This window comes from Podarcis bocagei (assembly GCF_964188305.1).
Source record: "Podarcis bocagei genome assembly, chromosome: 2".
Classification (NCBI taxonomy): domain Eukaryota; kingdom Metazoa; phylum Chordata; class Lepidosauria; order Squamata; family Lacertidae; genus Podarcis; species Podarcis bocagei.
The window spans coordinates 41,696,860-41,710,560 of NC_138126.1; the positions used below are offsets into that span (position 1 = coordinate 41,696,860).

At 43.9% G+C, this 13,701-nt stretch overlaps 1 protein-coding gene across 1 annotated transcript; it reads left to right on the forward strand.

The window, feature by feature from the left end:
* Positions 1–369: 369 nt before the first annotated feature.
* LOC308581648 (protein SSUH2 homolog) lies at positions 370–13,214 on the forward strand. The gene is made up of 12 exons (XM_081184368.1): positions 370–653; positions 1,801–1,893; positions 2,539–2,617; positions 2,985–3,114; positions 4,457–4,517; positions 6,586–6,710; positions 7,000–7,062; positions 8,209–8,291; positions 9,758–9,854; positions 10,321–10,422; positions 11,829–11,936; positions 12,451–13,214. The coding sequence occupies exons 2-12, from the start codon at positions 1,821–1,823 to the stop codon at positions 12,589–12,591; spliced, it is 1,062 nt and encodes a 353-aa protein (XP_081040494.1). The 5' UTR covers positions 370–653; positions 1,801–1,820; the 3' UTR covers positions 12,592–13,214.
* The last annotated feature ends 487 nt before the right edge of the window (positions 13,215–13,701 follow it).

A 13,701-nucleotide genomic window follows, 5' to 3' on the forward strand; every position in this document is an offset into this window, starting at 1 on the left:
CAGAGTGAATTAAAAGGGATGCCGAGGAGGGTGAGGGTGTTTCGTTTGTTTGTTTTGTTTTTTGGAGGGGCTTGGCTTGGGGACGAATTCAAGCCCCGACCCTGGGACTGTGAGAAAATCAAAAGCATTTTTGCGCCTAAGTGCGCGCGCCCCTCGGAAGCGGAGAGAGGTCATCCCGGCAGCCCCTTGGCTTTTGCTTTCGCCAGCTTTGCTCGGCGGTGGAAGGACTGCGAAAGAGCAGCAGAGCAGCCAAGCGGGTGTGAAAGAGACAGCGCACACCTTTGGGCTTTGCAATTTCGCGCACAAACACGCACGTGCCCACGCACGCAAATATTTTGTCAAACTTCCTCAGTAATGACACCGCCCCCCCCCCGCCTCTGGCCCCTCCGCCTCCCTCATTTCCACCCCTTCTCTAGCAGCTTATATAAATCTGAAAGCTGTGCAAGGCTGGCGACAGAGGGATTCCGAAGTTGAAAGGAGAGGGAGCAAAAGTTGCTCGCTCGCGTTTTCGAGCGGACAGACGTCAGGGAATCCGGTGAGAGCCTTTTGCAAAAATCCCCCTCGTCGGGACCCGCTTCGCTCCTCTTCCTCGCTCCCCTTGAAAGCTACCCGTCCTCAGTGGCGTAGCGTGGGTTGTCAGCACCCGGGGCAAGGCAAGTAATTTGCGCCCCCTAACCCGTGGATTTGCGCCCCCTAACCCCCAGATGTTGCGGCCGGCCCCCCGCACCCCCCACGCTACGCCACTGCCCGTTCTCCCCGTCCTCGGCATCTCTTACTCTGCAACGAAGTAAACTGGAAAGAGAGTCCCCGTTGCCCTCGTGTTGCTGCTTTCTGCCAACGCGTAGGGGAAAGCTGCAAATGGGGCTTTTTTGCGCAGGAAAAAGCTTTTTCCAGAGGCGCTTTTGCTGCGGGCGAACGGGAGGGGCGCGCGAAGGCGCGCAAGGCAACGCAGCCGCGGAAGGTCGCGGTCCCTCCGGACTCTCCTCGGTGGAGGCGGCCCGCCTTCTTCTCCACAGCTAGCAGGGCTTGAAATCATCCCCCAGCCAACCCCCAACCCCCCCCCCCAAAACCCCCCACCAAAGCTAAAATAAATGGTTTGAGAAAATTAGCTTCATACTTCTATTTTAAACAATGAGTTTTTTGGCACCTACTGCCTTAGACATTCATCTGACAATGATAGAATCACATCCACAACTGCACTCTCTAAGGGTCCCTCGTTTTTAAATTGACTGTATCTATTTCTGCTTTTTGTACACTAAGCCACTCATTTATATTTGTTATCGTGCATTACACTCTTTTTCACTTTCTCCTGTTAGAATCCCAACTCAGACATACAGAACTGTTGGTCAGACCTCTGCTCAGTGGACTTTCATTATGAAAACCAAGTCATCATAGGCATTAATTATCCCTTGTTAACCTTGGCTCCATTCAGATGTCACCCTAATTCCTAGTTTACCAGGGGATGCCAACGTGGCTGCAGGTGCTAGCATGACCACTGGTACCACCTCTGGTGCCTGTGTAAGATCTTGATAAATATCCATGATGCATGAGACATTTGCCCTTCCTCCTCAGTTCTTGTTTGCATTGGCTCAGCATCGCTACGTTGTACCTACATTTGGTGACTGGTGCCCATGGCACTTTCTCAGATCCCAAATGTACCCACTGGCGCCAAACCCTTGACCTATCACTTGCATAATAAAGATTAAATGCTATGTGTAGGTTTCAGTGTTCCATACGATTCATTATATGTTTGAAAGATGACAACGTTTAATGCCTTCCTTTTCCTTAACTTTGTTGTAGGTGCCGCCATTCCTAGAGACATGGCTCCTATGTATGTTGCTCCTATGTATAACACAGGCAACATATCTGGCTATGAAGGCACAACCACTGCAGGTAAGTACAAATACAAGCGGTGTACTTGTTGGTGGGGACTCTAGTTCCCTAAAGTGTATGCTGTAATACAAGGTGCTTCCCCTGTGCTTTGTCCAGAAACTGCAGTTAGTGCAGAATACTGTAGCATGATTGCTAACAGGAGGAAGGCCTTGTCAGCGTTTCACACCTGTGCTCCGAGATCTGCACTGGTTGCTGATCCTCTACCTCAGTGTTCCCCAACCTTGGGCCTCCAGCTGTTTTTGGACTACAATTCCCATCATCCTTGACCACTGGTCTTGCTAGCGAGGGATGATGGGAGTTGTAGTCCAAAAACAGCTGGAGGCCCAAGGTTGGGGAACACTGCTCTACCTGGCCAAGTTCAAGTGTTGCTATTAGTATATAAAGCCCTTAACAATTTGGGACATAGCTGTCAACATTTCCCTTTTCTTAAGAGAAATTCCCTTCTTCCGAATAGGATTCCTCGCAAGAAAAGGGAAAAGTTGACAGCTATGATTTGGGACCAGTTTACCCACGTGTGCCCACTTCATGAATGTTCCTTCCCGTTATTGCCAAGGAGAACTTTCTTTTAGCATGTTGCTCATGAGACCGGAGAACATTCACAACTGCTTATCCTGCTGTTCTTACCCCAACCCCATTCCTTTACAGGAGGAAAACATTGCCCGCCTCCACCTAACTTGATTCATAGACATGGGAATGGGCAACAGCCACCCCAGAGAAAGTGGAAGTAAGTGGATACTGTTATGCATTCTGTTGTGGACCTCCATCTCAGGGTCACATGACAGTGGTGTGGGTGGGGCCAGAGACAAAAATGGGCCAAGCAGGGCATGCAGATTTCACCTTTGTTCAGTAGGCTAGTTTCCACAGACACTCACGCATCTCTCCCCAGCCTCCATTTTGAAATTGACGAGGTGTTTTCAGACTTCAAAGACATATTCTAACCACCCTGGGGAGAGTTGTGAGGGCCAGAAAAAAGAGAGATGGCATGCATATTTGGCTCTTGACCCTGAGGTCCCCCCCCACCACAGACAAAGAGGACCATGGGAAGGTTGGAGGTCAATTTTGCTTATCCCTCCTTTCAGTCCTTCCTACAGCGTTCCTGCCATTTCAGAAGATGAAGCCAAAGAAGCTTTTATCCAGTACGCTTCCAGCAAGTGCTGCTACTGCACAGACCCAGCCAAAGAGATGGTGTTTAATGGCCTACAGTTATTCAATACTTACAGAGTAAGCAGTATATATTGGTAATAGTATAGCTATGCAGGAGCAGCTGGTATGGTGGAGGCAGAGATGCCCTCTCAATGCTGGTATTGCCAGTCCAACACACCTGCCCCAACCACACCACCACCTTGCCCCAGTGCCATCCAGGTAAGCCGCAGTGACGCTGGTGTTGGGAAGGTGGTTCTGCGGTTCTTCCCAACTACAGCACACCAGCCAATGCTGCTGCCGTTTATTTATTTTGATTACTATGTTTATATTCTTAATGGTTAGCTGCCTTGAGTGTGGAAGGTCCTTTCAAAGAATAAACAAATAATAATTGGTATCATTCATTCCTAACCCCAGATCTTACTGTGCTGTCCGCAATGGCATAGCTAAGTGTGTATGTGAAAATTAGGGATACTTCATACAGAGCGTTTACCTACCAATGCAAATTGATGGCAGTTCCCCTTTTGCCTAAATTATGAGGTGCCCACTTGGACTGAGGAAGTAATAGAGCACCTGAAGTTATTCTGTGGTGCAGCAGAAGGTTGTGTTTGTTTAAGGCACATAAAGGAAAAATAATGAAGAGAAAGAATTTTGCAAATTGAATTTTCCCTTTGGCCACTGCATGGGTCACGACTTCAACCAGAGTTGGGGACCTGTTGTCCTCAAGGTATTGATGGACTCCAGCTTCCATCCATCATCGTTGACCATCAGCTGTGTTGGCTGGAGCTGAATTGGAATTCAGAAACATCTGGAGGACTGCAAGTTCCCCATCCCTGGCCTAACCTGTCTCAAAAGACAGAACTTTTACAAAATTCACTAGGCGTGGAATCAAGTCCTTTCCCCAGAGACATATTGGAGCTGGCAGGTGATTCTGAAGGATAACTCACATTTCTGGTTCTTCTTGGGATTGTTACCTTCATGAATGTTTCTGAACTTTTTAATCTAGTACCAACATAGCTGGATATCTTGCCCATCTCAAGGCAATGTTTTTGCTAGCATGAACATTTCTATGCATGAACATTTCTATGCGCTGTTCAAAATTGATACACATTTATGGATTTATTTTCATTAGCCTTTGCAACTTATTTTTTTAGTATCTGCAGTTCTTTTATATTAGCATGAATACTTGTAGGCGGGGACATTCTATTTTTTTAGTATATATAACCATTTTGAATTAATGGATAAGAGATGCATTTTACTTGTACTGTTTTGTAGTCTTCTGGCAGTTGCTTTGTGTTGGCTCTAACCAGAGACATTTTAAGGTGTTGCTTCCCTGTGTAATTGCCCTAAGGCAATTTTAAAAGTCTCCTGACTATTTCTTAATTGGCAGTGAAGTGTTTAATTCTTGAAAGTTGTTTCTTAGTATAAACTGGAGACCTTCACTGAATCAAGATCCTCTGAATATAAGGCGGAACCTTATGGGGGTAAGTGCTGCTATTTCTACACTACACTACAATCTAGCCCCACTTAGGCCAGACTGAACCATCCAAACTGTTCCCAGTGTGGTGCATCTCCTTTTACTTCTGCCGGCTGAGCTGGCCTCCTGGCAGTCACCAGTTGGGCAGGCAGGAGTCCCATTGACATTATCCCAGTGGATACCCAGCAGAGGGCCTTGAAATGGGTTTCCAAGGGTAGGAATGGGGCTGAGCTGGCCTGGGATGCAATGGATCGTGAGCTGGTCTAACAGCAGGCACCAGGTGACATTAGGCCAACTTTTCATGCCCTCACTTCCCAATTCTATGGCCACTGAGCAGCTGAGGATGTGATTCGGTGCTTCTGCACATGCGTGTGATGTCATTTTGTACTTCTGCGCATGTGCGAGCACCAAAACCTGGAAGTAACCCATTCCAGTATTTCCGGATTTGGCACGGCCCGCAACCCAAAAACGCACAACCCGCAACATTCGTAACCCGAGGTATGACTGTAATTTGGCTATATTCTTCTATCAATAATGAGTTATACGTTAGCCAGCTTCCTCTCATATTTTTCTTCTTTACGGCCTTTGGCTCTAATGGAGATGTCCAATGAGGGGTGTTAGGTTCCACCAATCTTTTATATTTTTCCCAAACCTTAAACAGGGTATTTATTACTATATGGTCAGTAAAACCTTTATGTACTTTATCATATTTTAAATATGCATGCCAACTGAAATTTTTGTTATTCCCTTCTAAATCTAATAGCTCATTATTTTTAAGATGACACCAGTCTCTTATCCAAGAAAAGCAGACTGCTTCATAATAAAATTTTAGGTCAGGCGTGCCCAAAAAACCCCCCTTTCTTTAAGGTCTATAAGCGTGTGTGCTTGCTTTGTTCTAAAACACCTGAAAGCATCAGATGGAACTCGGCTTTAGTTTAGGCCACCTTATCTCTCCATTTTTGTATGTCCTGAAAACACAGTATGGTGGTACCTCAGAAGTTGAAGGGAATCCATTTCGGAACTTCGTTCAACTTCTAAACATTTGGAAGCCACGGGAGGTGTGTTGTAGGTTCGGGTTCCAAAGAACGTTAGCAAACCAGAACACTCACTTCTGGTTTGTGGCATTTGGGAGCCAAAACATTCAATTCACAAGGTGTTCAGGATCCAAGGTATAGCTAAAGATGGATGCCCTTCACAGTTTTGGTAGAATTGGAGAGTTCCTCAAAGACACCCATCCTGACTTTAAATGAAACATTGGTAAGATGAGACTGTACTGTATAAAGTGCAGAAGAAATTTATCTGTTTCTTCTGAGGTCATTGTCTTGGTATGGTATCAGAAGAAGTCCTGAGATTGACAAAGGTCACAAACAAAATCTGAGAGCAATTTAAAGTATATTTCTGTACAATATGACATGAAATGAAGCAGTGATCAATTGTTGATCTTACAACTTGGATGCCTGCTTACTCATAAGACAATATGTCCTTGGTTGCTTTGCAGCCCATAATTGATACTAGATATGTAGCACAGATTTTCTTGGTGAGATCAGGTAAACTAATGGGTCTATATTTCTAAGTAGAGAAAAGAATTTAGGTCACTCCAGTTACTAACTGAAAAGTTGGGGAAACAAAAATGTGGCGAATTTATAATTGGTGTAAAGAAGTATTTTTTGTTTGTTTGTTAAACAAAAGAGGTGGCATTAAATTCAGGGCACTTTTGCAACACTGGCTGGAAAACCACGCTATTGATTTTGAAGCATAGTTTGCACTGCAATCCATACAAAGGGAAACCATGGGAAAGAACGGATGAGGACGTCACTCTCTTGTGAAGGGAGGAAGTACACTGCTTAGAGATGACTGATTAAGCAGTAAATTAATTGTTGAAATGCTGGTGATGATCATGATGATGAAAGCTGGCTCCCAATAGCAAACTATCATTTTGCTGTAGAGGCTAATATGCATGCTCTTATTTTGCTTGTATTGTGCATTGGAAAACATAAGCTTCTCTGAGGCCAAGCCAGATGGTAGTGTAGGTGCAGCTGTCAGAAAATAGTCCAATCCAGCTTTTCTTACACCAGGTGGAGCAGTAGATTCCTACCTGCGTGGGACACCTCCTTTGCCTTGGGATGTGAGAGCAGACGCTCCTGGCATGTTCCAAGGGAAAACCCAGAGAATCAGAGTGCCTCATACATCAGCATTAACGGTACAGAGCTAATGTATCAATGAATATGATGGTATACATGGGTCCATGCATTTTGTCTGGCCAGCACCCTTCCCCTCCTCTTTGGCACAGTCGTGTGCATTTTTTCTTCAAGGTAACGGACATTGAACTCAGTGGGGTTTACTGCCAGGTGAGTGTTCATGCCGGGTTGTAGCTTGAGACCCTGATTTTGGGCTGTGTCTGTATGAGTAGGATAGTATTTCCAGACACCCTAGGTCCAAATAAAAGCTACTGACTCCGTTTTAACACTCTCCTTTCTTTGATTTTGAAGGCTTGCCCAACATGTGGATCGACTGGTAGACGTCACTGCAGTAAATGCAAGGGCAGCAGCAAGGTAAGTAGTTGTGAGTAAGGAGGATGTTTTGCTCAGAGTGGAGTTTTGGTTTTGTAGTATAGTGAGGATACAGATAAAAGGTGGTGGAGGAAGCAACATTTCTTTTGTGCAGTAGCATATCCTGCTATTGTCTAAACAGCTGATGGGATGTTGACTAGTAGGACCAAATTGGAACCCCAGAGATACAAACCAGAAAGTCAGTAAATATTTGATATAGCAGTTGTACTGGATGTCGGGGATATCCATTTTCTATACTGGATTTTCTTTCCTATTTGGAAGCTCAGAACAGAGAACAATTAAAACTACTGACTACATAATCATGAATGTGAAAAATATTAAAGTAAACATTGCAATACCACCCAAAATTGATAAAAGTCACGACTAACAACCCTTCCATCAATTTTTAATCTGTTAATTCAGAACAAAGTTTATTTTTATTTTTAAAAACCTGCATTTTTACATGCTTCATGAAAATAGAAAGGGATGAAGTATGGTGGAATCGAATAGAGTATCAAAGGCATTGCTGAGAGCAGCCTGCTCCATGCCACTGTAGTTCACAGACTGATGGAACTGGGCATCTTCTCTTATTAAGAGGCAAGAAATCTGCAGCTGCATCTAGGCAGTGTTAAGAAAGCAGAAGGAGAAGGTCAACACCTCTCATCTGGATGGAATCAGCCAGGTTGGGTCAAGGAAACAGGGAAGTCCTCTGTCACAGAGAGAAGACCTTTGGATTATTGACCAAGACAAAGTGGGGTGGGGTGGGGAGAGATAGTCCCCCTTGTTTCCCACAAACAAGCCACCCAAGATTGTCTTGTCTTTAGAACCACCAAAAGCAGGTAGAATTGAGAAGGTTTGGATCTAGCCAACATTTCTGAGAGGTCTGCAGTTACAGCTGACTCCGTGGCCCATTTGACCATAGGGACACCTCTTCGCAACAATGTCCTCATTGGGGATATGTACAAAGGTGGTGCCTTGGGCCTCTCCATCTACATTCCCAGGGCGTTACAAGATGGACATCTTTGCTTCGGTAGTGAAGTGATTCCTTGTCAAAGATGATCATGGAGATCTGTTTTTGCCCAATGAGTGTATTGTTTGGCGATACCCTGCTTATTTCTGGCTCTTTTGTCTAAAATTAAATCCCAACAGCAACAGTGTGGGAGATGTCATGGAAGAGGAGTCCGGTTTGTGGATGACACATGTGAACAATGTTCGGGAAGTGGAAGTAGAATGTGCGTGAGTCAATATGCAAATATATGAAGAAGATGCTCATTTTTATTTGCACTGTGGGGTTTGAGTGTTGCACTATGTGTGACAATTGCACTGCTTCCTGGTCCCCTGATATGTGAGATACCACGGGCAATCTTATGGTGGAGCTTCAAGCTATAGGTTCAACAGATGATAGGTTCACACGTCTACTGTCCCAATACATGCATGTGTAAATATCTACTTTTCTCTTGTTACTATAGCACAGTTGCTCAGAGACTGAGGTATAGACCAGAAAGTCTTTGCTTCAGATCTTGCCTTTGCTGTGAACTGAGGCTGTATACACACTATATACCTTTAAAGCACATTCACAGCACATACTTTCCCTCAAAGAAATCTGGGCACTGTGGTTTTCTCCTCTCAGAATTAAAATTCCCAACAGCGCCCAACAAACTACAGCACCCATAATTCTTTGAGGAAAATAATATGTTTTGTATGTGTTTTATAGATATCATGTGTGCTCAGCCTCACTCATTGGCCTTGGGAAAGCTGCAGGATGAAAGACACATCTGCAGTATGGGAATAATAAGAATTAGATTACCTTTGGAGGTGTGCAAATGTTTGAAATACTGCATGTGAAGGACTTAAAATACCCTAAGTTAAATTTTTAAAATTAATAACATAGGAAGTATTGTCCTAGATCTTTCTGTAACTGAAGTGATTCAAATGCATTTTGCACTTGGAAAGAATTTGTGCCCAAATGTAAAATAAAGCAAAAGGAGTTGCCTAATGGCAGCACCCTGGAATGAGGGCTATAGTGTAATTGTCTGAGAAACTAGGGAAAAAATGGAAGTCTCTTCTGTTTCATGATTTTTCGCATTCAGAGACGTGTGCAGTTGTTTTGCAAAATTTGAATTAGCGTGAAAAGTTAGACTATGAAAAGTTAGCGTGAAAAGTTATGCGATGATGATGCAGCAGCCTCCCTGAAGCTAAAGCTGAACTGTGCCTAGTTGGGGGATGTATGGAAGCCTGTGGGAATTCCATGGTGGAAAAATAAATATGAACGAAAGGCTGCCTTAGGGATATGTATGAAATAGAAGGATCTGAAGAAAGCAAATGAAGCAGATTTCTAGCCATTATCCCAAACTATAGGGCGTTCTGCACTTCACGTCTCTGTGTGCCTGTGTTGGCTAAGTGTATTCAAGAGAGCAGAAATATGGTCGCCATCCCCTGACTAGTATTGGCCAAACTGGAAAATGGTGCTAACCGAAAAAGAAGCTCTGCTTGTTATGCATCCTGAGGCCCAAGAGATAGCGCCATTTCCCAACAGAAAAACGAAACAAGAAGACAGCTCTAGAACTGAGAAACCTCTATTCCATTGGTTGGCCGGATTATCCTTTCCTTTTTGTGTGTGTGTTTCAGCCGGGCTCACATACCAAGTAGTTTCATTACATTTTATCACACCTTGTGTTTTATTACATTTTATTTATAGTTGCCAGGAGTGTTCTGGTACGGGAACAACAGTCTGCAGCGATTGTGAAGGAAAAGGACAACTGATGTCGTTCATTGAGCTGCAAGTTGAATGGCAAGTCTTGTCAAAATAGACTGTGGTGGAAAGGGGAAGCTGCTTCTAACTGCGTGGAAAATTGGCTCTGCCTACCAGAGCCGCCTGAGTTTTACATTCAGCATCATGAGTGAGCGGGTCCAGTATAGATGCTAGAAATGGTTACTCAATATGGGCTTGGGACCTCTTGTCATTTAGGTTAGCTGTATGGGGCTAAATGAGGCACTGCTCTGGCTCAATCCACACCGACGGCTACCTTTGAGCATTGTGCCAGTTTGGTGACTTCCTAAATTTATGGTCAGCGCCTGATGTGGTTCAGTTCCCCCATGGGATTGCACTGTGTTTGATATATGTTGGAGATTAGGCCGGCTCTTTGACCCCACGTAAAAAGCTTACATAGCTGGGGGAGCCATTTTGAGAGCGTTTGGTTTGAGAAGGCCGTTGTGCTGTGTTGTCATTGCAACTCTCCTGCCTTTTGCCTTCATAGGAAGAACAACGTTTATGAATATGTGGCAGATGAAAGATCTGGATTTCCTATCGAACTCTTCAAAACGGTTACTGGAGAGACGTTGTTTGTTGATGACAGCCCTATGGTAATGAAATGCAGTAATGCAAAGAGAGGCAGGACTTGAAAAGGAACCAACTTAAGTGTTGACAGTTACCGTATTTTTTGCACCATAACACTCACTTTTTTCCTCCTAGAAAGTAAGGGGAAATGTCTGTGCGTGTTATGGAGGGAATGCCTACGGGTGGCATGCCTACGGATTTTCCTTCTCTAGAAACTACGTGCGTGTTATGGTCGGGTGCGTGTTATAGAGCGAAAAATACGGTAATTAATTGGTGGAGTGTATTTCACCATATATTGATCCCAAGATGATCAGTACATAAATCTTCCCCCACCCCACTCCAACCTCTGCTACCTCTCCCTCACCCTGGGCCACAACACACACACAATCATAAAAGTAATTGTAGCCATACAAAAATACACAGGTATGAATGTGACATGCCTGTGCTCCTCCTTCTAGTCATGGAACTGGAGAAATTTTGGTGTTGGGTGACAGTGGTGCTTGGCCCACTTCAGTAGTGCATTTGTCAAAAGGCAACACATTTATCTTTGGAGGCCCATGCTGGGGCTTGTTTCGGCACTGGGCTGCCAGAGCATTAAAAGTGCCAAAGTGGGAACCCAACATCTCTCTCTGACTCCCATTTCCACTAGACGTTGAAAACAGCATCATACCACATTAAACAGTCATGGCTTTCCCCCAAGGAAACCTGGGAACTGTCTTTGGTTAAGCATGCTCAGAGTTGTTAAAAAGGGAAAGGAACCCCTGACCATTAGGTCCAGTCGTGACTGTCTCTGGGGTTGCGGCACTCATCTCACTTTATTGGCCGAGGGAGCCGGCGTTTGTTTGCAGACAGCTTCCGGGTCATGTGGGCAGCATGACTAAGCCGCTTCTGGTGAACCAGAGCAGCACACGGAAATGCTGTTTACCTTCCCGTCGGAGCGGTACCTATTTATCTAATTGCACTTTGTGCTTTCGAACTGCTAGGTTGGCAGGAGCAGGGACCGAGCAACAGGAGCTCACCCCGTGGCAGGGATTTGAACTGCTGACCTTCTGATCGGCAAGTCTTAGGCTGTGTGGTTTAACCCATAGCGCCATTCCTTTCAGAGAGCTGCAGTTCCCAGAGTGGTTTACTAATCCCTCTTCCCAGGGAACTCTCCTGATAATTTTGTGTAAAAGAGAGAGGGCTGGACAGGGATATACTGGGTTGCCCAGAAACAGCCTGGCTTCATCATCTCGTATTGGCAATAGTAGTTTTACTTACCTGTCCGCAGTGCAGGCAAGGGGCTCTTCTTGGGTGATATGCAGTTGTATTTTAGAGATCAGCTATGCTTCATGTCTGCATAATGTGATAAAACAATGACTAGCCTGCTCTTGCTCCTCACTCAGGACTTCAGTTTTCTATTTGTATGTCTTTGAAATTTGTGTTTCCATAGGTATATCCAGTGATTAGTTTCCCTGATTCTGGCGTCAGTCAAGCCTCCAGCAATGCCGTTGAAGAACACCAAACTCAGTTTGCATCTACAAGGCGGATACTGAGGCAGGCAAGTGCTGTGAATATTAACTGAATCACCACTGAGGCGATGGTCTTCGGTGCTGTGATCCAAGAGAATTTCCTGGAGCGCTTCCTTCCCCCCATGCAGGGTCATGGTGAAATTAATGCACCTGCTGGTCTCCATTGGCCTGTGCCCTTGCAAACATCCTAAGCTTTGTAGGCTTTTCCCATATTGTTTGGTCGAGTTCCAACATTGGCAGCACCCTAGGCTTAGGGATAGGTGGGTCAGAGAATAGGGATGGGGAACTTCTGGCTTTTCAGGTGTTGTTGCGCTCCAGCTTAAGTAAGCCCAGCAGGCATGCCCAACAGTTTGGGACAAGAACGTCAGGAGCGTCCCAGATTCCCCATACCTGCCAGATAGGGCTGCAGCATCTCCGTATTCAGAATGTGCCTAACTGTTGTAATTCTTCTATGCATAAAAGAAAGCCATTCAAGTTTGAACTTTTCTGTAAATGATAAACTGATGTTTAGACCCTAAAAGTATCTTCTTTGTGTTTTTACAGAGGCAAACAATTGAGCTGATACTTCTCACCAGGGTACAATATTTGTGGCATGGAGAACCTTACTCCTTCTATGTTTATGGCAAGGAACGCAAGGTGTATGCGGAGGATTATCCACAGAAGTGTTGCTGTACCATCCTGTGATTATTATGGGCTATTTCAACTGGTGTAAAAGAAGCACTGTTGGTTAAAACAGGTGGAATATTTGCAGTCCCTCCTAATCCCATTAAAAAAAAAAGAATTCTATTGTCCCACTTTATAAGAATTGTGGAAGATGCTTAAATAAATTGGACATAAAGGACTAAAGTTTGCCAAACTCCAGGATTACATATTAGAAGGAGAAAGAAGAGCAATCAGTGCAAGGATGTCTCTTGCACAACAAAACATTCCTGCCCCCCCACCCAGCGTGTCTCCTGAATATGTTCTTTTTTTAATGCTTTTTTCATATTAAAAAGATATAACAAAGAAATATATTTAAAATCAAAATAGAAATACAAAAAGAAAATCTCATTATTTGTTCACTGTACATTCTTGAGTTCCCTATGACTTCCCGCCACCCCATCATGCATTTACTTCTTATTTTATCTAGTGCATTATTAATCTCTATTTTCTTTTTAATCGTCAATAATATATTCTCTTATAAATATCCGTTGTAACACAGAAGTCATTCAAATCCTGCCACATTTATACTAGTACAATAATCTTTAAGATATTTTTTTATACATGTCCCATTTCCAAATAAATGTTTGTTCAGTATTACCTCTCAATTTGTCTGTCATTTGTGCCAGTTTGGCGACTCCATCAATTTACTTTGCCACTCCAACTTTGCTGGGATTTTCTCTCCTTTCCAATTCATTGTGATTAGTATTCATGCTTCTACAGTAGCATACATGAATATTTCACTCGCAATTTTTGGTAAGTCTAGGCCAAGTATCCCTAAGAGAAAAGCCTCTGGGTTTTTTTTTTTATGAAGGATACCTTAATCATTTTTTTAAGCTCATCATAGATTATGTTCCAGAACTCCTTAATTTTCTTGCATGTCCACCACATGTGTAACATTGACCCTTACGCTTCCCTGCACCTCCAACATTTGCTTGAAATATTTTTATACATCTTAGATAATTTTAGTGGAGTCAAGTACCATCGGAATTGCATCTTCATAAAGTTTTCATTCAGGGTGTAACAAGCAGTAAATTTCATATTGACCTTCCATAAATTTTCCCAGGCGGTCATTGGGATGTTGTAGCCAAAGTC

Coding starts and splice junctions, on each gene's coding strand:
- LOC308581648 (XM_081184368.1), top strand. CDS start 1,821: ATGGCTCCTATGTATGTTGCTCCTATGTATAACACAGGCAACATATCT. Junction 8,292..9,757: donor TCGGGAAGTGGAAGTAGAAT/GTGCGTGAGTCA, acceptor TTTTATTTATAG/TTGCCAGGAGTGTTCTGGTA. Junction 9,855..10,320: donor AGCTGCAAGTTGAATGGCAA/GTCTTGTCAAAA, acceptor CTTCATAGGAAG/AACAACGTTTATGAATATGT.